Source organism: Camelina sativa, chromosome 16 (genome assembly GCF_000633955.1).
Source record: "Camelina sativa cultivar DH55 chromosome 16, Cs, whole genome shotgun sequence".
NCBI classification, from domain to species: Eukaryota; Viridiplantae; Streptophyta; class Magnoliopsida; order Brassicales; family Brassicaceae; genus Camelina; species Camelina sativa.
In genome coordinates this window covers 21,875,159-21,900,661 of record NC_025700.1, presented here as the reverse complement: position 1 = coordinate 21,900,661, position 25,503 = coordinate 21,875,159, and the positions used below count along the sequence as shown (strand labels likewise).

General features: G+C 35.0%; 5 protein-coding genes across 6 annotated transcripts in view; 3 read left to right on the top strand and 2 right to left on the bottom strand.

Moving 5' to 3' along the window:
- LOC104751744 (gibberellin 2-beta-dioxygenase 1-like) lies at positions 9,563–11,025 on the top strand. Its single transcript, XM_010473763.2, has 3 exons — positions 9,563–10,004; positions 10,197–10,551; positions 10,647–11,025. Exons 1-3 carry the CDS (start codon positions 9,634–9,636, stop codon positions 10,923–10,925), a joined length of 1,005 nt encoding a protein of 334 aa, XP_010472065.1. The 5' UTR covers positions 9,563–9,633; the 3' UTR covers positions 10,926–11,025.
- LOC104751743 (gibberellin 2-beta-dioxygenase 1-like) lies at positions 14,229–15,691 on the top strand. Its single transcript, XM_010473762.2, has 3 exons — positions 14,229–14,670; positions 14,863–15,217; positions 15,313–15,691. Exons 1-3 carry the CDS (start codon positions 14,300–14,302, stop codon positions 15,589–15,591), a joined length of 1,005 nt encoding a protein of 334 aa, XP_010472064.1. The 5' UTR covers positions 14,229–14,299; the 3' UTR covers positions 15,592–15,691.
- On the top strand, positions 17,798–19,260 carry LOC104751742 (gibberellin 2-beta-dioxygenase 1-like). The gene is made up of 3 exons (XM_010473761.2): positions 17,798–18,239; positions 18,432–18,786; positions 18,882–19,260. Exons 1-3 carry the CDS (start codon positions 17,869–17,871, stop codon positions 19,158–19,160), a joined length of 1,005 nt encoding a protein of 334 aa, XP_010472063.1. The 5' UTR covers positions 17,798–17,868; the 3' UTR covers positions 19,161–19,260.
- Positions 20,761–22,667, bottom strand: LOC104751741 (interactor of constitutive active ROPs 4). Of its 2 annotated transcripts, none has more exons than XM_010473759.2 (3): positions 22,362–22,667; positions 21,966–22,120; positions 20,761–21,853 (listed from the first exon to the last, which is right to left on the bottom strand). In XM_010473759.2, exons 2-3 carry the CDS (start codon positions 21,977–21,979, stop codon positions 20,884–20,886), a joined length of 984 nt encoding a protein of 327 aa, XP_010472061.1. In that variant the 5' UTR covers positions 21,980–22,120; positions 22,362–22,667; the 3' UTR covers positions 20,761–20,883. The 2 variants fall into 2 exon arrangements, with proteins under 2 accessions (XP_010472061.1, XP_010472062.1); XM_010473760.2 differs by having other exon boundaries at positions 21,966–22,033.
- Positions 23,896–25,503, bottom strand: part of LOC104751740 (protein sip5) — a 4,849-nt gene continuing 3,241 nt past the window's right edge. Inside the window, exons 7-9 of the mRNA XM_010473756.2 lie at positions 25,104–25,197; positions 24,685–24,751; positions 23,896–24,602 (exon numbers count right to left, since the gene is read on the bottom strand). Coding sequence (XP_010472058.1) covers positions 24,048–24,602; positions 24,685–24,751; positions 25,104–25,197 — 716 coding nt within the window. The 3' untranslated portion in view covers positions 23,896–24,047. The remainder of the gene's footprint in view (positions 24,603–24,684; positions 24,752–25,103; positions 25,198–25,503) is intronic.

Below are 25,503 nucleotides of genomic sequence, written 5' to 3'. Positions count from 1 at the left end.
ATATATATATATATATATATATATATATATATTTCATACACACATGCACTCTAATAATTATCTTCTTCTTTTGCAAACACTATGATAGATTTAAGAAAAAATTAAGACTTCAACGGTGTGCTATATTATTAAGCAAAACTAAGTTTGATTTAGTGAAAACTCTCTGTCTATATATTTCAGTTTTTATCCTATAGATCGTGTTCTTTCAGCGTTACTACGGGTCGTTAATAAAAATTTCATTTCTTAAATTTCTTTAGTTAATTCACTTTTTTTAATCAATAAAATATAATTCAAACGAGTTAACGGAAAAGAAAATTATTTACATATAAAATATTAAGTGGAGATATACGTGCATGCCAAGCTAAATGATCCGTTTTAACATTTGCATTTCTAAGAGTAAAAGACAAAGAACAAAAAGAAAATTTCTATCGGTCAATTTTCAGATCGTGAAGGTAAGTCGAGAACGCCGGTTAGTCATGTGGCGAATACACCATATTTACTAATCTGAACAGTTTGAATAGAAAGTTATATCGTGATAGTCATATTCGAACATACACCGCATAGTCCAAATAAAAACTTCGACTTGGCATACAAGGAAATACTCCGCCAGAAATTAGTAATTCCAAATGGTTGATGGTTGGCCTGCAATCGTGAAACTGGGAAATTAGTAACTCACTCTTTTTTGGAACAAATTAATAAAAAAATATCCGTTGGAATATAGGGACGTGGCATGTAAACAATCTCCACGTGTCTCAAAGTCAGTTGATAAGAAACATGTCTGAATGTGGGATCCTCTTCTTTTGTACCATTCTTCTTGATTTTTGTAAAACATCTCTCTGTTCCTTCCTTCCACCGTTGGATCTAATATGATCAAGACCTTTTACGATTTCGAAAAAAAAACTTGGTGCGACCCGTTTCTTTCTATAAACTAAAATAGGTTGTGATCGTTTGTGTTGTCACTTGATAGTATTTTCAATTCCTTACATAACAAGTTGAACCACTTCTTAAGTTTGTGTTGGATTGACTCACTTCTAAAATTTGATCAAATTGAATGGTTTAATAAGTTGGTTGTGATTTTTTTGATAAAAGGGCGCATAAAAAAGAGGAAGGGATGCAACACGAGGACTTCCTAGAAGGTTCACCCATCCTAATACTATTCTCGCCCAAGCATGCTTAACTGCGGAGTTCTGATGGGATTCAGTACATTAATGCTGATATGATCGCATCCGGTGCATTAGTCGGTTGTGGTTGGACCATGTTTTTGTCATGTCATATCCCAACTTTTGATGTTGAAGTTTTTTTCTCTTCTATATTGTGAATCTGTGATGCTTATTTATCTATTCATTTTAAAGGAAATTAGAGGGCTTTTCTTGAAACACATAATTAGAAATCTTTAAGAAAGGAATATGAAAGTTTAAAATAAGAATCATATAAATCAAACTGGCGAACAAGAACAATTGATTATATTTAAGAACAACCCGTTATTCTTATCGCATTAAGAAAACACATAAACGAAGAAACGTATAGTTATAACATCTATATAGCCAAATATCCCCAACATAGGCCCATCGTCGTTCTGCTATGCTATGTTAAGGGTTCGTGCTTCATTCCAAATCGTTGGAGTACGTTGCAGTGTTTTTTTTTTCTTTCTATTTAACAACCGCTGTAGGGTTTTCTATTTACAGAAAGTAATAGTTTTTATCGGAATAGTAAATAAAAATTTGAAAAAGACACAAAAATATCAGAATAAAGTTTAACCAATGGGGTTGCATCTCGAGTGTCATTTTTGGCCCGACATCACCCACAGAATTAAAGCAACCAGACACCCCAAAATGTCGAAACCACTTGAAACCACCCTTAGATATATATTGTCCATACATATTTTCTTCCTCCCCCACATGAAATCTTTCCTGTAATTTTCTTTTGTGGGATATTTTCACTATGTTTAGTGTTTAAAAAAATCAAGACCATTATTATTTTTCTTTTCTTTACATATATAACATCAAAATTTGGAGCCAAAACATGTATATCCTTGGAACCTCGAAGTTTTGGGTTAAAGAATTGATCCATAGGCGCCGTTTCTCATGTTATTGATGATTAAAGGGCATTTACTTCTATGGGCATTTACTTTTAAAATTCGCCTCAAGCCACTATACACCTTGGCGTGGCATTGCATATAGGGTATTCGTAAAACCGAAACTAAACGGTTAATAGTTACATGACAAAATTGTAAATTATCCATTCCAACAGAAAGAAAAGAAAAGAAAAAATCATAAGTAGGGCACAAATAAATCTTTTTTTTTCCTTTTCCACATTTTTTCACGTTAAACATTAACCACCATTTAAAAAAACATCTTAATAAATTATTAAGTAGTAATCTGTTATATTAACAATATAACCACCTATAGTTTTTTACACAAGCAAGATAACAAACTTTGGTTTGGTATTTATAGTCTAAATCGTTCAGTTAAAGAAATATAAATGAACCGACATAATAGTTTTGTTTTGGCTATGTATACAGAAATTAATGTTATACGGGGTTTAACCACACGATTTTTTTTTTTTATTTATTTAAAAAAGACATATAGTTTTTGTTGTGTCCGTACTTGTCGGGTCTTGCTTCGCAGGCTGTCTTTCGATGGCTATCCAATCGCTTGTATTGACACACAAACTCAACAAGAAAATCACTTCTTCTTATTAAACTCTCTTTAGGTAAAATAACTCAAACTCTTACATCATTTAAGCATTATCACAATTCAATATATATACTTTGTTAAAGACACAAAAATAGAAAATTTCTAACAAAAAGAAATTTAATATATAACTCGTAATTTCATATTTTTCTTATTAGTGTATATTTAGATTGCTCCTAAATATAATCTACTTGAGCCCCAATCTACTTCAAGATTACTCAACATTCTCTCCCTTAAGCTTGAAGTTAACTTCTTCCACATCTTGAACTCCAATCAGATCTCTCATCTCTTCAAACTTAGTTCTTCCAAGCGCCTTAGTTAGAATGTCTGCCTTTTGTTCACTACCAGGAACATACTCAACCTCCACTTGCTCATTTTCAACACATTCCCTTATAAAATGGAATCTGGTATGAATGTGTTTGCTTCGTCCATGAAACATTGGATTCTTGGTGAATGCAATCGCAGATTTGTTGTCAACACGTATTGTAGCCTTTCTTCCTGTTTCTCCAACAATTTCTCCGTGAAGGTCTTGGAGCCATATTGCTTGTTTAACAGCTTCTGTAGCTGCCATGAACTCAGCCTCACAAGAAGATAGCGCAAATGTCTCTTGCTTTTGCGAACACCAAGTAATTGGACAACCTTTAAGATAAAAAACGTGCCCAGTGGTACTCTTCCCATCATCTACGTCGACATTATGTGAACTGTCGCTATAGCCTACTAAGCCGCTTGCTACTGATCGTTTGAAGAAGAGTCCAAGAGAGGTAGTTCCACGCAAGTACCTTAAAACTTGTTTCAAGACAGCTCCGTGAGATTCTTTAGGATCTTGCATATATCTGCTCAACACTCCAACACTATAAGACAAGTCAGGTCGTGTATTCAACAGATACCGAAGACAACTGATAGTCTTCCTGTATTCCGTCACATTTATTCCTTTCTCCTTTAGCGATTTGGACAGCTTCAAATTGAAATCCATTAGCACTTGTGCTGAGTTACAGTCGGCCATTCCAGTTTCACACAATATCTTGTGTGCATATCCATCTTGTTTCAAGCTAATCCCACCTTCTTGTTGTTTCACTTCAATCCCGAGATAATAAGTAAGCCTTCCGAGATCACTCATCTCAAATTTTGTTGCCATTTCTTCCTTGAATTCCTTGATCGAGCTTAATAGGGAACCTGTTACTAACAGATCATCAACATATACCGCCACTATAAGGAGATTCTCCCCATCACTCCTTTGATACAGAGAAGGTTCCTTTAAGCATCGATGAAACCTCAGTTCCTTAAGTACTTTATTGAGCTTTGCATTCCAAGCTCTGGGAGCTTGTTTTAAGCCATAAAGAGCTTTCTCCAACTTTTAAATCTTATGTTCGCTTCCTGAGATCGTAAAACCTTCAGGCTGACTGACATAGACTTCCTCCTTTAATTCTCCATGTAGAAATGCGGTCTTAACATCCAGATGATGAATTTCCCAGCCTCTTGAAGCCGCTAGAGCAATGATGAAACAAACAGTTTCCATTCTTGCTACCGAAGCAAATATCTCATCATAGTCAATTCCATGCTTTTGAACATATCTTTTTGCTACTAACCGCGCCTTGTGTTTGTTGATGCTACCATCAGAATTGCGTTTTACCTTAAAGACCCACTTTAAACCAATGGGTTTAACTCCTTGAGGAAGATCAGTTAGGTTCCATGTTTTGTTCTTCTTGATGGAAGTAAGCTCGTTTTCACATGCCTCTATCCAAACTCTGTGATCTTTGGCTTCTGTAAAATCCCATGGTTCATCATTAATCACGGTTAGGAGCTTCCCGCCTTCTATTTCAGCCATCAAAACGTAATCATTCATCCAAGCTGGTTTTACTTTTGGTCTTGTTGATCTTTTTAGTGAAATAACATCACTGTTATCTTCATTTCTTCCACCGTTTTCTGAATTAGCATCATTTCCTTCTTCTGGATCATTTCTGCTCTCCACATCATCACTAACAAGTTCCTCTGTTTTGGTAGTAGTATGCTCTGTTTCGTTACCTCCAGTTTCTCCAAGGATAATGAATGTGCCAGATTCTTTAACAAGTCCTTCTTCCTTGTCGTTCCAGAACTAACTTTTGCTTTCATCAAAAACCACATCACGTGACACACAAATTTTCTTGGTTGTGGGATCTAGAAGACGATATGCTTTCGAACCGGGTTCTGTGCCTAGATGAACCAGAACTCTTGATCTATCATCGAGTTTCTTTCTTCCAATTGTTTCAGTTCTTGCATAACTCAAACACCCAAAAGTTCTGAGATGTTCAACATTCGGCTTCCTTCCTTTAAATGCTTTGTATGGTGTCTTCACAATCACTGATCTTGTTCCAATCCTATTGATTAAGTAAGTAGCGTGTCTCATAGCTTCTCCCCAGAAGTAGTTAGGTAAGTTCATGTGTTTCAAGATGCTTCGAGTCATCTCCATAAGTGTTCTATTGCGTCTTTCTACTACGCCATTTTGTTGAGGAGAGTATGGTGCAGTCAGATGTCTTTGAATCCCAAACTTATCACAGAAACTCTGAAACTCATGAGAGACAAATTCTCCACCTCTATCAGTTCGAAATACCTTAACCGTAGCTCCAGTTTCTTGTTCGGCGAGCTTCTTGAACGCCTTGAATTATTCTAGTGCTTCACTTCTCTCCTTCAACAAAGCAGTCCACATATATCGAGAATGATCATCAATAATCACGAATATATACCTTTTGTGAGAAGGATTCGGCGGCGTGATTGGACCACAGAGATCACCATGAATCAGTTCAAGAATTGCAGAGGCTCTATATGAAGTAGATTGTGGGAAAGATTGTCTTGCTTGCTTTCCAAGCAAGCACGATGCACAAGTCTCTCTCTCGACTACGATGTTTGGTATGTCAAATACTAGCTGCTTATTGATCATTGTCCTCATTGTTTCAACATTTACATGTCCCAACCTTGCATGCCATTTGGTGGACTCTGTAGAAGATGCTAACTGCAGGCACCTAACGGTTTCGACTTCAAGAAAGACTTTGTATAAACGATTCCTTGACCTTCTAGTCTCTATCAGCAAGCCTCCTAACCGATCATAAATTCTCAACAAATCTTCTTTCATTCGCACCTCACACCCAACTTCAGTAGCTTACCAAGACTAATGATATTATTCTTTAGATCCGGAATGAAATATACATTGTTTAGCACATTCCTTACTCCATTCTCGAACACAAAACGGATTGAGCCTTTACCTCGTATATTGATTCGTGAATCATCTCTAAACCTCACCATTCTCGTAATCCCTTCATCTAGTTTTAGAAAGAAGTGTTGGTTTCCACTCATGTGATTACTAGCTCCATTGTCGAGATACCACACATTCTTTGTGTCCAGGTCAGACTCAAACACACTTGGTTTCACCTTCTTCTCATTAAGATAAACAACCTCATGCACCATTAATTCATCAGCATCCTGAGTCTCATCAGCAGTTCTCTTCTCTTGAGTTTCTTGGAGTTTTAGCAGTCTATCACGACAGTTAGAGGCATAATGTCCCAATTTATCACATCGAAAACATGTTATCAATGATGCATCTTTCTCCTTATCTTGAGATCCATTACCATACCCGTAACAACCTCAACCTCTTCCTCTCCAACCTGAGCGACCTCCTCGTCCTCTTCCTCTGAAACCACCGTTTCTTTCTTGGTAATAGCCTTGAGATTTGGAATTTGCGTACATTAATTTGTCTTGACTCTCGGTTTGTTCCTCATCTTCTTCATAGATCCTTTCCTCATATACTTTGAGTCTCCCAACATTCTCTTTAAAGGTAATATGATTTAGATCAAGTACTTGTTCGAGTGAGGCAACAATGTGTATGTATTTCTTCCTTGGCAAGCTCTTCAAAAACTTCTTCACGAGCTTCAGTTCTTCGATAGTTTCTCCAAGAGATGCAGATTTGGAAGAAATTGATGAGAGTTTTCCAACGAATACATCGATGGTGTCGGTTTCTTTCATCTTGAGTCTGTCAAATTTGTTCATCAAGGTTTGTAACCTGGCCTCTTTTACTCTGTCAGCTCCCATATGTCTTGACTTGATTGCTTCCCAGACTCCTTTAGATGTATCGTGGTCTCCTACTTGCATTGTCAACGCCTCCGTTATAGATTGGAACAACAGGGCGATTGCCATGTTATTCTTCTCCTCATCCTTCGAACCTGGATCAATTGTCTCCCATACCTTGTTGACTTTTAGAGCAATCTTCATCTTCATCGTCCATACGGTGTAGTTGGTGTCATTCAACATCGGACACTTGATGGAAGAAGGTGAGATCTCCTTGGACTTCAACTCGCCTTCGTCAGCTGGCTTCATGTCAACCATGGTGAGCTTCTAAGGTTTCTCCTAAGCTCTGATACCAATTATTGACACACAAACTCAACAAGAATATATCTTCTTTTTATTAAACTCTTTTTAGGTAAAATAACTCAAACCCTTATATCATTTAAGCATTATCACAATTCAATATATATGCTTTGCTCAAGACACAAAAATAGAAGACTTCTAACAAAAGAAAATTTAACATAACTCGTAACTTCCTATTCTTTTTGTTAGTGTATATTTAGATTGCTCAAAAATATATTTTGCTTGAGCCTTAATTTACTTCAAGATTTGCGTCATTCACATCGAATATATAATAGTAATAATAATACTATTATGTTAGTCGTTATTGTATAGTAAAAAGCTAAACATTATTATTTTTGGTAAGGAATCTAACATTATTAGTTCACATCAAGCTTGAAAAGGGTGGACATGCGAGGAACCTACATACGAAGCTGTGAGTTCTTTCAAATACTTTTTTCTCTCCTCGAATAGCCTCCTACGTGGCTTTTCATGTACCCTTCACCTTCAACGTATCCCTTTTCGTTATACCCTCACACGTATCTTATAAAAAGAAATATTTCGTTAGATATGTTTATCAACTGTAGATTATATCAACTAGCTATAGCTTTGTACACTCAATTATGTACATATAGTATTTAACGATTATATATTTTCTATGCCTAACAAATGATTATATATGTTCAATAATCGTAAATATTAATAATGCGTCGTATGACAAAAGATTAAGGTGTGAACCGAAACGATATAAGACATAAAAGTTATTGACGCAATGATGTAATTGCGTAATTGCGTATGTGTATATCATATAACTTTATAAGCATACCTCCCCCGGTCTAAACACTATGATGTTATGTCGAAAAAAAAAAAAAAGTAGTATATGTTAGTTATATCTCCAAGAAAAGAAAAAAACATTTTGTCTGCGATGAAGTCTTGTTGAAAAAAATACAGGAGATCCACCCTAGTAATTAAAGTCGATGACATACGCACCAACAATACCGAACCACGAATTATTGATGAATTGATCCATTGTTTTTCCTCTCTAATAATGAACAATACTTGTAAAAGATTCACCAAATATTATTGCTGAACAGCAAAACAATCTGTGGTTCGGTATATCGATATTAAAATTTTCGATGTATGTAATAATGAAATTTAATTCGAGATTGTCCTGATAAGAGTCGTCATGTATGTTAGGTAGAAATTTCACATTGAAAAGAAGAAACTTAAAATATATGAATTAATTTTACTTATTTTCAATTAAAGTTGAAATTAAAACCTATGAAACTTAAACATGTACCATTAAATAATTGTCACGTAACTAATTAATACGATTATATGGACTACGCCACTATGGTATATTTCCATTGTATGAATGGCAAAAAATATTTATACGGTTTTAGTTAGTTGTCTTCTCTGGACCACAAGTCTAATTTTATGTGGATCTTATAGTGTTTATATATGTCTTTTGATAATACTCGTGTGACGGATCCAAAAACGTAAATTTCGATCCTGTAAATGTAGCACTCTGGACTTTAATTCAAGTTTGGTAGCACTGAAATAACAGGTTGAACCAATTACACTTGGTGTGGTAGACATATATATATATATATAATTCTTTTTTTTTGTGGTGACAAAGAGAAACACTCGGATCCATTCCAAGCCATAGCGTACGTCTCTTCTCTGAAATTGTTGGTAACTAACAACTAACAAGAATCAAAACAAATCTTAAATCTCTAGAGATCGTTATTTGTTACGAACATTGAAGGACATATAAAGAAGGAATTATTTAGTCTAACTAGATTCATCGTACGTACCGCGTGATGACGTCATGGGTCGGTGTTGGATATGGACCTTTTTCACGTCAGTACTTTCATCAGTTTCATGAGAAGTTATAATCACCAAAAGGGTGATGAATACATTATTAGATAGAGGAGGTAAATCATTTTTTTAGTTATTTTTTATTTTTTTTTTAAAGAAGCTTATCGTTTTTTTTAGGTTTTCAAGTGGATACGCACCTTTTCTGAGGGTAGAAACTAGAAACTATGATTATTAACAAATCTTGGATGTCCTGTTTATAATGATTATTGGGGAATACGAAAATAATGATTATATCAGCCAACGAACATTCATTAAATTCTTTCCGCTCTTAAATACTTCTATGTTTATTTATCTCGACTCTTTTTTTCAAAACACTTTGCCCTCCATGATACATTGCAAAAAAAAAAAAAAACTGTAGTCACTATTTATGTTACAGATTACTAATAACGATGTAAAAGTTTATTTAGCAAATAATAAATAACATATGTCGACGATGGAGGGTTTCAAAAAATATTGTCCCGATAATCAATACCCAAAAGAGAAATAATTGATTTAGCTTTAGATTTTGAACTGTTTGGTCGTACGGCATTGTAAGATCTTTTTTTATCATCTCTCCATCTGCTTATATATATATACACACGCCTTCGAGTACATTACTCGATGTCTCAGCCTTCAAAGCTAATCGAAAGTGACCCCTAATAGAATAATTTTTTCTTACGCAAATTACATCTATATTTTTTATATATCAATGGCGGTCTTGTCTAAACCGATCATAGAACCGAAATCTGAGCTTTCGCTTATCCCGGTTATAGATATCTCTGACCCAGAGTCCAAGTATGCCATCGTCAAAGCCTGCGAAGACTTTGGCTTCTTCAAGGTGATCAACCATGGTGTTTCCACAGAGTTAGTTTCTGTTTTAGAACACGAGACGGTCGAGTTCTTCTCGTTGCCCAAGTCAGAGAAAACCCAACTCGCAGGTTATCCCTTTGGATACGGGAGCCGTAAGATTGGTCGGAATGGTGATGTGGGTTGGGTTGAGTATTTGCTCATGAATGCTAATCTTGATTCCGGTTCCGCTCCACTCTTTCCGGATCTATCGAAAAACCCGGCAACTTTTAGGTTCGGTTTTTATATGTCCTTTTGTTTTTGTTTTTTTAACACTCTCTCATACTCTGTTTTCGTGCTCTGTGTTTGTTTAAATACTTCGTCTTCTGTCTCTTTCTATGCTTTTATGTCTTCTTTTACTGTAGTTACTTGTGACTTTTGTGATTCCATTTATTTATCTCCAATTTTGTTCTTTTAATCTTACAGAGACGTACTGGAAGAGTACATAGCATCAGTGAGAAAAATGACATGCCATGTCTTGGAGATGATTACAGATGGGTTAGGTATTAAACATACAAACACACTTAGCAAGCTCGTGTCTGACCAAAACACGGATTCGATATTGAGACTTAATCACTATCCACCATGTCCTCTTATCAAAAAGAAGAACAATGGTGGGAAAAATGTGATCGGTTTTGGTGAACACACAGATCCTCAAATAATCTCTGTCTTGAGATCTAACAACACTTGTGGTCTCCAAATCAATCTAGCTGATGGCTCTTGGATCTCTGTCCCTCCCGATCACTCTTCCTTCTTCTTCAACGTTGGTGACTCTCTCCAGGTTCGTCTTAATCGTTATGTATATATGAATATCTGGTTTATGTTTCAGACCAGAGGATCTAATGAAGCTTCTTTATATATGTATTTACTGTGTAGGTAATGACGAATGGGAGGTTCAAGAGCGTGAGGCATAGGGTTTTAGCCAACTGTAAGAAATCTAGGGTTTCTATGATTTACTTCGCTGGACCTTCGTTGACGCAAAGAATCGCTCCGCTGACTTGTCTTATGGACAAAGAAGACGAGATGTTGTACGAAGAGTTCACTTGGTCTGAGTACAGATCCTCTGCCTACAACTCTAGATTGTCAGATAATAGGCTTCAACAATTCGAAAGGAAGACTATCAACCATAATAAATTACTGTTAAAATATGATTAATGATTTCTATATTTTTCGTGATTCATAAATTATCTAAGTGTGTGTTTGTTATTCCCTATATAATTATTATGTGTATGATTGAAGTTAACGTTGATCCAATAATTGTAATACTCCCTCCGTTTCATAACATAGGATGTTTAGAGAAGTATTTTTGGTTCATAATATAGGATGTTTCCAACTTTCTATACAACTTTTAGATTAATTTTATATTTTATATTATACAGTCTTGTTTATAATTGGTTAAACTTTTTAAAAGTAATTATTTTTTAATATGCGTTTTTAACTAAAACATCATATATTTTGAAACAGATGGATTATAATGCAATAGCTATATTTTCTCTAACATCAGTATCACTTTGAAAACTTTGTGATATCAAGTTGTTTTATGTAAACACTTTAAATAAGCTGTTTTAATGAATTTTTCTCCTTTTCAGGTTCTTAAAAAAAAAAAGTTGATGAAAGAATTCGTATCTAATATTTTTAACATCATGCGTAATTGCGTATGTGTATATCATATAACTTTATAAGCATACCTCCCCCGGTCTAAACACTATGATGTTATGTCGAAAAAAAAAAAAAAAGTAGTATATGTTAGTTATATCTCCAAGAAAAGAAAAAAACATTTTGTCTGCGATGAAGTCTTGTTGAAAAAAATACAGGAGATCCACCCTAGTAATTAAAGTCGATGACATACGCACCAACAATACCGAACCACGAATTATTGATGAATTGATCCATTGTTTTTCCTCTCTAATAATGAACAATACTTGTAAAAGATTCACCAAATATTATTGCTGAACAGCAAAACAATCTGTGGTTCGGTATATCGATATTAAAATTTTCGATGTATGTAATAATGAAATTTAATTCGAGATTGTCCTGATAAGAGTCGTCATGTATGTTAGGTAGAAATTTCACATTGAAAAGAAGAAACTTAAAATATATGAATTAATTTTACTTATTTTCAATTAAAGTTGAAATTAAAACCTATGAAACTTAAACATGTACCATTAAATAATTGTCACGTAACTAATTAATACGATTATATGGACTACGCCACTATGGTATATTTCCATTGTATGAATGGCAAAAAATATTTATACGGTTTTAGTTAGTTGTCTTCTCTGGACCACAAGTCTAATTTTATGTGGATCTTATAGTGTTTATATATGTCTTTTGATAATACTCGTGTGACGGATCCAAAAACGTAAATTTCGATCCTGTAAATGTAGCACTCTGGACTTTAATTCAAGTTTGGTAGCACTGAAATAACAGGTTGAACCAATTACACTTGGTGTGGTAGACATATATATATATATATAATTCTTTTTTTTTGTGGTGACAAAGAGAAACACTCGGATCCATTCCAAGCCATAGCGTACGTCTCTTCTCTGAAATTGTTGGTAACTAACAACTAACAAGAATCAAAACAAATCTTAAATCTCTAGAGATCGTTATTTGTTACGAACATTGAAGGACATATAAAGAAGGAATTATTTAGTCTAACTAGATTCATCGTACGTACCGCGTGATGACGTCATGGGTCGGTGTTGGATATGGACCTTTTTCACGTCAGTANAACATCATGCGTAATTGCGTATGTGTATATCATATAACTTTATAAGCATACCTCCCCCGGTCTAAACACTATGATGTTATGTCGAAAAAAAAAAAAAAAGTAGTATATGTTAGTTATATCTCCAAGAAAAGAAAAAAACATTTTGTCTGCGATGAAGTCTTGTTGAAAAAAATACAGGAGATCCACCCTAGTAATTAAAGTCGATGACATACGCACCAACAATACCGAACCACGAATTATTGATGAATTGATCCATTGTTTTTCCTCTCTAATAATGAACAATACTTGTAAAAGATTCACCAAATATTATTGCTGAACAGCAAAACAATCTGTGGTTCGGTATATCGATATTAAAATTTTCGATGTATGTAATAATGAAATTTAATTCGAGATTGTCCTGATAAGAGTCGTCATGTATGTTAGGTAGAAATTTCACATTGAAAAGAAGAAACTTAAAATATATGAATTAATTTTACTTATTTTCAATTAAAGTTGAAATTAAAACCTATGAAACTTAAACATGTACCATTAAATAATTGTCACGTAACTAATTAATACGATTATATGGACTACGCCACTATGGTATATTTCCATTGTATGAATGGCAAAAAATATTTATACGGTTTTAGTTAGTTGTCTTCTCTGGACCACAAGTCTAATTTTATGTGGATCTTATAGTGTTTATATATGTCTTTTGATAATACTCGTGTGACGGATCCAAAAACGTAAATTTCGATCCTGTAAATGTAGCACTCTGGACTTTAATTCAAGTTTGGTAGCACTGAAATAACAGGTTGAACCAATTACACTTGGTGTGGTAGACATATATATATATATATAATTCTTTTTTTTTGTGGTGACAAAGAGAAACACTCGGATCCATTCCAAGCCATAGCGTACGTCTCTTCTCTGAAATTGTTGGTAACTAACAACTAACAAGAATCAAAACAAATCTTAAATCTCTAGAGATCGTTATTTGTTACGAACATTGAAGGACATATAAAGAAGGAATTATTTAGTCTAACTAGATTCATCGTACGTACCGCGTGATGACGTCATGGGTCGGTGTTGGATATGGACCTTTTTCACGTCAGTACTTTCATCAGTTTCATGAGAAGTTATAATCACCAAAAGGGTGATGAATACATTATTAGATAGAGGAGGTAAATCATTTTTTTAGTTATTTTTTATTTTTTTTTTAAAGAAGCTTATCGTTTTTTTTAGGTTTTCAAGTGGATACGCACCTTTTCTGAGGGTAGAAACTAGAAACTATGATTATTAACAAATCTTGGATGTCCTGTTTATAATGATTATTGGGGAATACGAAAATAATGATTATATCAGCCAACGAACATTCATTAAATTCTTTCCGCTCTTAAATACTTCTATGTTTATTTATCTCGACTCTTTTTTTCAAAACACTTTGCCCTCCATGATACATTGCAAAAAAAAAAAAAAACTGTAGTCACTATTTATGTTACAGATTACTAATAACGATGTAAAAGTTTATTTAGCAAATAATAAATAACATATGTCGACGATGGAGGGTTTCAAAAAATATTGTCCCGATAATCAATACCCAAAAGAGAAATAATTGATTTAGCTTTAGATTTTGAACTGTTTGGTCGTACGGCATTGTAAGATCTTTTTTTATCATCTCTCCATCTGCTTATATATATATACACACGCCTTCGAGTACATTACTCGATGTCTCAGCCTTCAAAGCTAATCGAAAGTGACCCCTAATAGAATAATTTTTTCTTACGCAAATTACATCTATATTTTTTATATATCAATGGCGGTCTTGTCTAAACCGATCATAGAACCGAAATCTGAGCTTTCGCTTATCCCGGTTATAGATATCTCTGACCCAGAGTCCAAGTATGCCATCGTCAAAGCCTGCGAAGACTTTGGCTTCTTCAAGGTGATCAACCATGGTGTTTCCACAGAGTTAGTTTCTGTTTTAGAACACGAGACGGTCGAGTTCTTCTCGTTGCCCAAGTCAGAGAAAACCCAACTCGCAGGTTATCCCTTTGGATACGGGAGCCGTAAGATTGGTCGGAATGGTGATGTGGGTTGGGTTGAGTATTTGCTCATGAATGCTAATCTTGATTCCGGTTCCGCTCCACTCTTTCCGGATCTATCGAAAAACCCGGCAACTTTTAGGTTCGGTTTTTATATGTCCTTTTGTTTTTGTTTTTTTAACACTCTCTCATACTCTGTTTTCGTGCTCTGTGTTTGTTTAAATACTTCGTCTTCTGTCTCTTTCTATGCTTTTATGTCTTCTTTTACTGTAGTTACTTGTGACTTTTGTGATTCCATTTATTTATCTCCAATTTTGTTCTTTTAATCTTACAGAGACGTACTGGAAGAGTACATAGCATCAGTGAGAAAAATGACATGCCATGTCTTGGAGATGATTACAGATGGGTTAGGTATTAAACATACAAACACACTTAGCAAGCTCGTGTCTGACCAAAACACGGATTCGATATTGAGACTTAATCACTATCCACCATGTCCTCTTATCAAAAAGAAGAACAATGGTGGGAAAAATGTGATCGGTTTTGGTGAACACACAGATCCTCAAATAATCTCTGTCTTGAGATCTAACAACACTTGTGGTCTCCAAATCAATCTAGCTGATGGCTCTTGGATCTCTGTCCCTCCCGATCACTCTTCCTTCTTCTTCAACGTTGGTGACTCTCTCCAGGTTCGTCTTAATCGTTATGTATATATGAATATCTGGTTTATGTTTCAGACCAGAGGATCTAATGAAGCTTCTTTATATATGTATTTACTGTGTAGGTAATGACGAATGGGAGGTTCAAGAGCGTGAGGCATAGGGTTTTAGCCAACTGTAAGAAATCTAGGGTTTCTATGATTTACTTCGCTGGACCTTCGTTGACGCAAAGAATCGCTCCGCTGACTTGTCTTATGGACAAAGAAGACGAGATGTTGTACGAAGAGTTCACTTGGTCTGAGTACAGATCCTCTGCCTACAACTCTAGATTGTCAGATAATAGGCTTCAACAATTCGAAAGGAAGACTATCAACCATAATAAATTACTGTTAAAATATGATTAATGATTTCTATATTTTTCGTGATTCATAAATTATCTAAGTGTGTGTTTGTTATTCCCTATATAATTATTATGTGTATGATTGAAGTTAACGTTGATCCAATAATTGTAATACTCCCTCCGTTTCATAACATAGGATGTTTAGAGAAGTATTTTTGGTTCATAATATAGGATGTTTCCAACTTTCTATACAACTTTTAGATTAATTTTATATTTTATATTATACAGTCTTGTTTATAATTGGTTAAACTTTTTAAAAGTAATTATTTTTTAATATGCGTTTTTAACTAAAACATCATATATTTTGAAACAGATGGATTATAATGCAATAGCTATATTTTCTCTAACATCAGTATCACTTTGAAAACTTTGTGATATCAAGTTGTTTTATGTAAACACTTTAAATAAGCTGTTTTAATGAATTTTTCTCCTTTTCAGGTTCTTAAAAAAAAAAAGTTGATGAAAGAATTCGTATCTAATATTTTTAACATCATGCGTAATTGCGTATGTGTATATCATATAACTTTATAAGCATACCTCCCCCGGTCTAAACACTATGATGTTATGTCGAAAAAAAAAAAAAAAGTAGTATATGTTAGTTATATCTCCAAGAAAAGAAAAAAACATTTTGTCTGCGATGAAGTCTTGTTGAAAAAAATACAGGAGATCCACCCTAGTAATTAAAGTCGATGACATACGCACCAACAATACCGAACCACGAATTATTGATGAATTGATCCATTGTTTTTCCTCTCTAATAATGAACAATACTTGTAAAAGATTCACCAAATATTATTGCTGAACAGCAAAACAATCTGTGGTTCGGTATATCGATATTAAAATTTTCGATGTATGTAATAATGAAATTTAATTCGAGATTGTCCTGATAAGAGTCGTCATGTATGTTAGGTAGAAATTTCACATTGAAAAGAAGAAACTTAAAATATATGAATTAATTTTACTTATTTTCAATTAAAGTTGAAATTAAAACCTATGAAACTTAAACATGTACCATTAAATAATTGTCACGTAACTAATTAATACGATTATATGGACTACGCCACTATGGTATATTTCCATTGTATGAATGGCAAAAAATATTTATACGGTTTTAGTTAGTTGTCTTCTCTGGACCACAAGTCTAATTTTATGTGGATCTTATAGTGTTTATATATGTCTTTTGATAATACTCGTGTGACGGATCCAAAAACGTAAATTTCGATCCTGTAAATGTAGCACTCTGGACTTTAATTCAAGTTTGGTAGCACTGAAATAACAGGTTGAACCAATTACACTTGGTGTGGTAGACATATATATATATATATAATTCTTTTTTTTTGTGGTGACAAAGAGAAACACTCGGATCCATTCCAAGCCATAGCGTACGTCTCTTCTCTGAAATTGTTGGTAACTAACAACTAACAAGAATCAAAACAAATCTTAAATCTCTAGAGATCGTTATTTGTTACGAACATTGAAGGACATATAAAGAAGGAATTATTTAGTCTAACTAGATTCATCGTACGTACCGCGTGATGACGTCATGGGTCGGTGTTGGATATGGACCTTTTTCACGTCAGTACTTTCATCAGTTTCATGAGAAGTTATAATCACCAAAAGGGTGATGAATACATTATTAGATAGAGGAGGTAAATCATTTTTTTAGTTATTTTTTATTTTTTTTTTAAAGAAGCTTATCGTTTTTTTTAGGTTTTCAAGTGGATACGCACCTTTTCTGAGGGTAGAAACTAGAAACTATGATTATTAACAAATCTTGGATGTCCTGTTTATAATGATTATTGGGGAATACGAAAATAATGATTATATCAGCCAACGAACATTCATTAAATTCTTTCCGCTCTTAAATACTTCTATGTTTATTTATCTCGACTCTTTTTTTCAAAACACTTTGCCCTCCATGATACATTGCAAAAAAAAAAAAAAACTGTAGTCACTATTTATGTTACAGATTACTAATAACGATGTAAAAGTTTATTTAGCAAATAATAAATAACATATGTCGACGATGGAGGGTTTCAAAAAATATTGTCCCGATAATCAATACCCAAAAGAGAAATAATTGATTTAGCTTTAGATTTTGAACTGTTTGGTCGTACGGCATTGTAAGATCTTTTTTTATCATCTCTCCATCTGCTTATATATATATACACACGCCTTCGAGTACATTACTCGATGTCTCAGCCTTCAAAGCTAATCGAAAGTGACCCCTAATAGAATAATTTTTTCTTACGCAAATTACATCTATATTTTTTATATATCAATGGCGGTCTTGTCTAAACCGATCATAGAACCGAAATCTGAGCTTTCGCTTATCCCGGTTATAGATATCTCTGACCCAGAGTCCAAGTATGCCATCGTCAAAGCCTGCGAAGACTTTGGCTTCTTCAAGGTGATCAACCATGGTGTTTCCACAGAGTTAGTTTCTGTTTTAGAACACGAGACGGTCGAGTTCTTCTCGTTGCCCAAGTCAGAGAAAACCCAACTCGCAGGTTATCCCTTTGGATACGGGAGCCGTAAGATTGGTCGGAATGGTGATGTGGGTTGGGTTGAGTATTTGCTCATGAATGCTAATCTTGATTCCGGTTCCGCTCCACTCTTTCCGGATCTATCGAAAAACCCGGCAACTTTTAGGTTCGGTTTTTATATGTCCTTTTGTTTTTGTTTTTTTAACACTCTCTCATACTCTGTTTTCGTGCTCTGTGTTTGTTTAAATACTTCGTCTTCTGTCTCTTTCTATGCTTTTATGTCTTCTTTTACTGTAGTTACTTGTGACTTTTGTGATTCCATTTATTTATCTCCAATTTTGTTCTTTTAATCTTACAGAGACGTACTGGAAGAGTACATAGCATCAGTGAGAAAAATGACATGCCATGTCTTGGAGATGATTACAGATGGGTTAGGTATTAAACATACAAACACACTTAGCAAGCTCGTGTCTGACCAAAACACGGATTCGATATTGAGACTTAATCACTATCCACCATGTCCTCTTATCAAAAAGAAGAACAATGGTGGGAAAAATGTGATCGGTTTTGGTGAACACACAGATCCTCAAATAATCTCTGTCTTGAGATCTAACAACACTTGTGGTCTCCAAATCAATCTAGCTGATGGCTCTTGGATCTCTGTCCCTCCCGATCACTCTTCCTTCTTCTTCAACGTTGGTGACTCTCTCCAGGTTCGTCTTAATCGTTATGTATATATGAATATCTGGTTTATGTTTCAGACCAGAGGATCTAATGAAGCTTCTTTATATATGTATTTACTGTGTAGGTAATGACGAATGGGAGGTTCAAGAGCGTGAGGCATAGGGTTTTAGCCAACTGTAAGAAATCTAGGGTTTCTATGATTTACTTCGCTGGACCTTCGTTGACGCAAAGAATCGCTCCGCTGACTTGTCTTATGGACAAAGAAGACGAGATGTTGTACGAAGAGTTCACTTGGTCTGAGTACAGATCCTCTGCCTACAACTCTAGATTGTCAGATAATAGGCTTCAACAATTCGAAAGGAAGACTATCAACCATAATAAATTACTGTTAAAATATGATTAATGATTTCTATATTTTTCGTGATTCATAAATTATCTAAGTGTGTGTTTGTTATTCCCTATATAATTATTATGTGTATGATTGAAGTTAACGTTGATCCAATAATTGTAATACTCCCTCCGTTTCATAACATAGGATGTTTAGAGAAGTATTTTTGGTTCATAATATAGGATGTTTCCAACTTTCTATACAACTTTTAGATTAATTTTATATTTTATATTATACAGTCTTGTTTATAATTGGTTAAACTTTTTAAAAGTAATTATTTTTTAATATGCGTTTTTAACTAAAACATCATATATTTTGAAACAGATGGATTATAATGCAATAGCTATATTTTCTCTAACATCAGTATCACTTTGAAAACTTTGTGATATCAAGTTGTTTTATGTAAACACTTTAAATAAGCTGTTTTAATGAATTTTTCTCCTTTTCAGGTTCTTAAAAAAAAAAAGTTGATGAAAGAATTCGTATCTAATATTTTTAAACGATTACATATGCAATTCTTTGGTGACATAGTAACTATACTGAAAGAACATATTTAGAATTCGTGTGTATAAAAAAAAAACTAAGCTGAAAATACATGACTGGTTAAGGACTTAAGGCCGTACGTATATACTCTCCAGTCTCCCACATTAAACTTATTTTTACACCAATAAAACCATACATTGACATTCCGACATTACATTGTTGGATCAAAGCTTTTAACACTCTATGGCTAACAACTTTATAATACTCCAGTATTTAAGATATCGATAAAGACATTACAACCAAAAAATCTCGATTCTTACACGTTGAATGTGGTCCGAGTATTTGTTTTTGGGCACCAATATGTTTAGTGATCTAGGTAAGATAGGCATATATATTAATATGATAATTTAGACAGCGTATCGTGTACTTAATTAGAGTTTTGTAAACCATTTTTTTCTGTTTTCAAGGAAAGAAGTGACTTGTCCAATTCACTGTATTGTTATTTTCACTTGGGCCAACTTGGATATCTGAAAGTTATACTTTTTTAACGTTGGTGTCTCTATAAGTTTTCTATAACGACTTCTCCTTTCTTTCTTGTTTTAATAATTCCTTATCATGTTGGTTGGTACCCAGGTGGTTTTCAAGTTTAAACGACGGTTTTTTAAAGAAGAAAACGCCAAAACTAGTCATTTGTTCTTTCTGTGCAAAACAGAGAAACCTATGAGTCTATAACCACAAGGTCTCTTCCAATGGCAATTACTTCAAATACTTTATGAGCATTGTTTCAACTTATTCCAAAACATTGCCGACATCGATGAGTCCCTTTCTATGAGAGCCATTAGCCCCTAGCAAACTTTTAAACATTGCAAAACAATGTCAGATCTGGTTACAATTTGAGTTTTTTTTGAGGTTTTTTTCGAGTTATTGGGCAATTGGAATCTTGCACTGATTAGGATTGTGACTACTTCAATAATAGAGACCTAAGTTCCAAACTTGCTCTCTAAATGCTTTTGGGGAAATCTGAATGCAGAAACTAATTCAAGTGATCAAGAGAAGTGCAGACGAACCATCAGAATTTGGCAATTGAATCAGAATTCTGATAAATTAGCTTTTTGGTGAAGCAGCACAATCATTCTCTAAATGATCATCACTAGAAATCATTTTACATAATTCGAAATGATGAGCTCGTCATTTCGTAGACAATCAGACCATCCCACACTTCCTTGAATCACACGCTAGTGTTTGTTCTATCACTTCATTTTTGCCCTTTCTTCTTCCACAGGTCACCGAACATCTTCATCCCTGAACCTTTCCTCTTCCCAAACCCTAACCCGTCATCCGAATCATCAGCCATTCCCGGTGATCCTACAAATATGCCTACAAAATGCGTCTCCATTGACCCGCACCGCTCTGAGAACCGACCATTCATCTCAACCCCTCCAGATAAAACCGCAGCTGCAGCGTCTGCTGCTTTCCTCCACTGCTCGGTTTGTACTTTAAGCTTCTTCATCTCGACTTCTAGACTCTCTTTTGCGTCTTCCATGGATTCAAGCTTCTTCTTTAGCTCTGCCGTGGTCTCGTTGCTTTCTTCCAGCTCTTCCTCAATCTGACTCACCTTTGAAGCTATCTCATCCTCTTTCGCCTTTGCAGTGGACATTTCTGAACCCGTCCTCTTCAACTGATCCTTCAAGCTTGCGTTCTCCTCGCCAAGTGATACCTTTTCTTTCTCCAAGTCGTATAGTCTAGCTTTCAGTACATTGATTTGGTCTTCCTTTGAAGCCAACTCATCACTCTTCACCTTCTCACCTTCTTTTGCTTCCTCAACAAGAACCTCGAAAACATCAGTCTCTTGATTTCCATCACCAGGAATCTCGTCTCTCTCCGGAACAGAAGGGTTTGGTTTCTTGGATTTCTTCTTATGATGAAGCTCTTCTTGAGCACGTTTCTTGGCAGCCTCAGCTCTAGCCAATTGCTGTTTGAGCAATCTCAACTCCTCCTGGGCTTGACCTAGCTGTGACTCTAAGCCAGAGATGCGACTCCCAAGCTTCTTCTGAGTCAGCGGATCCGTGTGAGGTCCACAACTCCTCGGAGATCTACGGTCAAGACCGAGCTTTGGACTCCGGTCTGTAATTGGACGGTTGAGATGCTTCGGCTCAGAGGAAAAGGACGATGATGATGTCCTTAACCTTGGAGATTGTCTCTGAGGCAACTCTGAACCTCTAATACTATTCAAATCACAACAAGACACAAGGATTTGCAATTTCACTCGTATCAGTCTATCAGATCGTAGAGAGACTAATAACAACAAAAACCAATTCCAAAAATAAATCGCATTACCTTGGTTTTGGCATTCTGCTTTACGCAAAGCTGTTGAGGCTATCTCCAGTCTCCAGAGGTTGTATGATCTGATGCAAATCAAAGCACATACATGAGCTTGTTTCGGACGCAAGACTTACTCTAATAAGAGTTGGGAGACACGCGCCACGCGCCACCTGAGTCAAACCAGACAAGTGAGACTGAGAGAGAGAGAACACATTGCTTTTGCTTTTCCACTCAAACACTTTAGAAGATTCAACAAGATCACAAACTTCAATCATTCACCAAACCCATTATAGAAAAAGAAGAAAAAAACAGAATTCTCAAGACTCTGAGAAATAGTTTTTAAGTTCCATGTTCACATGAATCACATACACACTACACACATGCGGTAGTCTAATAAAGACTGAAACTAACTTTGAAGGAGATCAAGACAATGTAGACAAGCTGACTACTTTCTCGGTTTCTCTTTTGCAATTGAATACGAAGGAGTGATTGAGATAAATACTAAAACAGAGGAAATAAATTTTGAATCTGTTGATGAGATTAATTGGGTTAATAGAAGAAACAAGAGCACAAAGACAAGAAAGCCCAAAAATGTGGAGAAAGGAGAAGTTTTTAGCTTTTGTCCAGAAAGAAAGAGAGAGACTCTCAATTCAAGAAGCAGAGAGAGAGAGAGATATTAAAAAGAGACGTTGGGGGAGATTTGAAATAAAGCTGATGATGAAAATGGGAATGACCCTTTGAGAGAGAGGAGAAGAAAAAGGACAAAAGTGTAATTTAACTCAGGTCCCACGTTTACATGTAACCATAATGTTTTTTTCTTTTTTTTTTAGATTTAAGATTCTCTGAATGATCTGATCTGAGTGATACAAATATGATCGAATGCTATACATCGTGTAATAAGTTGCCAAATTATAGCAAATTCTTCGGTTCATAAGTAAGAGATGAGTTTATTTCTATTTTAAATCACATCTTCGTATGTCTTTTTATTACATATGCAAAATTATACAAAACAGAATGATGTACTTATAATATTATACCCACATGTGTGTACCCTTATCAATCGGTCTGACATTGTTTCTTTCCTTTTGTCGGTTTCCACAAAGTTCAAACTCTTTTGTTTCAGTTTAGTTTCTCTTTCATTTTGGATATATGTTAAGCTTCACATTTTCATTTCAATTCCTTTAGTAGATTAAGTTATGTTTATATTTTTCTACTTTACATACGAAAATTGAAACAATGTACATTCGAGATTCCATACACAATGTTGAGAAGCAAACCACATAAAGTGTTACTACATTCTAGTTTTTATATTCAGGATAGAACCATAAAATCAGTACTATATTTAAATGAGTTTTATTGTGAAGACAAAAGATATAAGTAAAAGTTGACATTTGAAAAATTGTACACATCATCAAAACTCTTAAGTAAATTCAGTGCCACTATGATTTTATGATTGTAAGTTGCATCTAACCAACCAGTAACAACCACCTTTAACTTTTTGGTTCTTTTATGATGATGTTGGTAATAATAATTCTAGTCATTTTGGAATATTACATTTCAAAAATAATTTTGGGAGTTGTGAAACTATATAGGCCCATTTTTCAAATTAATCAGGTTCTCAAAGAAGACCATTAAGACACTAAACCACAAACAAAAGTTGCTCAAATCAAGATATGAAATGGTGAAATTTGGTGAGTTGCTGCTACTTGCTAGTCATATCTTTACGAACCCATAGACTTTATAAAAAATTACTCTAAATCAATATACAAATGCGAAGCTAAAAACCCTATACCCACTACCCACTAACATTATTTTGGTCAACACTCTCCAACTTTGACTTTCTCTTCTGATTCATTTGCTATCAAATAGACAAAACCTGTGCTCTTTCACTTTTTGTCGATGCTGACGGTATGGAGAAGAAATTATGGAAATAAAACATAAAGAAGACTGAACACAACCCAACCTTTTCTATTAAAACTGGAAATTATCTCATCTGTTTTACTTTTCTTTTCTTTTCTTCCTATAGGAACAAGACATTTATATGAATGAAGGTAATCATTAGATCCAGAACCCATGAAGTTTCCATTATTACCCTATTTATTGCCAAGTAACTTCAGTTGGTGCACTTGTTGTCGTGGCATGAACCTCTGCTAAAGACACAGCCATAGCCATCATCATCTGCTCATCAAAACTCTCTGGAACAATGACAAGAGGAGGAGGAGTGGGAAAGTTGTGGAAGCTCTCGCTGGTCATGTAAGAACTTACATAGTTGTTGCTGCTTCCTGTTTCTCCCATCTCGGTGTTGTTATGGTAATGTTGTTGTTGTTGATGGTGGTGATGGTTGTCAACGTCATCTACCTCTTGTTCTATGTCATAGTAACTGTCACAATTTCCAGGAAGCATACTGTATGAAGAAACGTTGACATTGTGATTGTGATTGTGAATTTGATTGGAGGTTTCTCCAACCATTTGGCGTTCAGCAAGTGCGGAGATTGCACAAGTAAGCCCACCAGATGATGATGAAGACGGCATTGCTGGTTCTACAGTTGAAGCCATTCGTGGTAGTGAAGAAACATAACTATGATCTTCTGTTTCATACTGCCTAGAAGAAGTCATTTCCTCTGAAGCTGAATTTTGCTGCGCCCCTGTTTCCTGTTAGAATAAGTTTAAAATGCCATGAGAATTTTGAAAATTGTCATTAGAAGTAAGAAGTTACACAAACAATTGTATATACCTGAATGGAGAGCCATATTGCTTCCATTACCATTAATTCTTCTAGGTCAACGTCAACCTCGTCATCCCTGTAGAGTTTACCGACAAATCACATATATAGTCAGTCAAATATGAATCACTCAGATTATAGTTTCATCAGAGTGCATTTAGCTAATTTAACCATTAAAACATGGTGTTTGTGAAAATGAGGTTATATTGTTGTTGTTGGACATAGTAGAAGCATAACAAACTTTAACTCACAACTTCCACTTGTAAGAGGAAGCACAATGGTACTCACTTCATTCCTTAGTAAAATTGTGTCCAAATCACTTGGTTCCCCAAAATACGACTAAAGTCTAATAAACACTATGATTTCATGGTTACAACTACTACATTAATCCATAGAATAATTAATACAGAGCAGCCAGTGAAAAAACAGACCTGTTACCCCGAGGGCCAGAATGCTGTCTACCTACTGATGAGTTCTGCGATGGAACGATTTCCCCATCGTCCATGGGGGAATTATAAGATACAGCTGCAAACCAAGGGACAAAAAACGAAGTCTGTCAAAAACTGCCTTTGTGACACCATATTTGTTCCGGATACGTTGTGGCAGGACAAATAAACCGACCTGAAGCTGAACCATATTCCATCTCGCCAGTCATTGCGCTTGTGCTAGAGGAACATGATTCCAGACGTTTCTGCATTTTCTCTTCATCATCCTGCATTTCCTTCTGCCTCATCCTTATTTTGGCTTCTATAACCCGTTGCTCTTCCTGCAAAAGTATACAGTTTCCAGATATGTAAAAAGCAGCATCCCCATCAAACTTATCGACACAAA

Excerpts from the sequence above, each read along its gene's own strand:
- LOC104751744 (XM_010473763.2), top strand. The coding sequence starts at position 9,634 with ATGGCGGTCTTGTCTAAACCGATCATAGAACCGAAATCTGAGCTTTCG. Across the intron at positions 10,005-10,196 it reads AAAAACCCGGCAACTTTTAG|AGACGTACTGGAAGAGTACA; the intron begins GTTCGGTTTTTA and ends TTAATCTTACAG. Across the intron at positions 10,552-10,646 it reads ACGTTGGTGACTCTCTCCAG|GTAATGACGAATGGGAGGTT; the intron begins GTTCGTCTTAAT and ends TTTACTGTGTAG.
- LOC104751743 (XM_010473762.2), top strand. The coding sequence starts at position 14,300 with ATGGCGGTCTTGTCTAAACCGATCATAGAACCGAAATCTGAGCTTTCG. Across the intron at positions 14,671-14,862 it reads AAAAACCCGGCAACTTTTAG|AGACGTACTGGAAGAGTACA; the intron begins GTTCGGTTTTTA and ends TTAATCTTACAG. Across the intron at positions 15,218-15,312 it reads ACGTTGGTGACTCTCTCCAG|GTAATGACGAATGGGAGGTT; the intron begins GTTCGTCTTAAT and ends TTTACTGTGTAG.
- LOC104751742 (XM_010473761.2), top strand. The coding sequence starts at position 17,869 with ATGGCGGTCTTGTCTAAACCGATCATAGAACCGAAATCTGAGCTTTCG. Across the intron at positions 18,240-18,431 it reads AAAAACCCGGCAACTTTTAG|AGACGTACTGGAAGAGTACA; the intron begins GTTCGGTTTTTA and ends TTAATCTTACAG. Across the intron at positions 18,787-18,881 it reads ACGTTGGTGACTCTCTCCAG|GTAATGACGAATGGGAGGTT; the intron begins GTTCGTCTTAAT and ends TTTACTGTGTAG.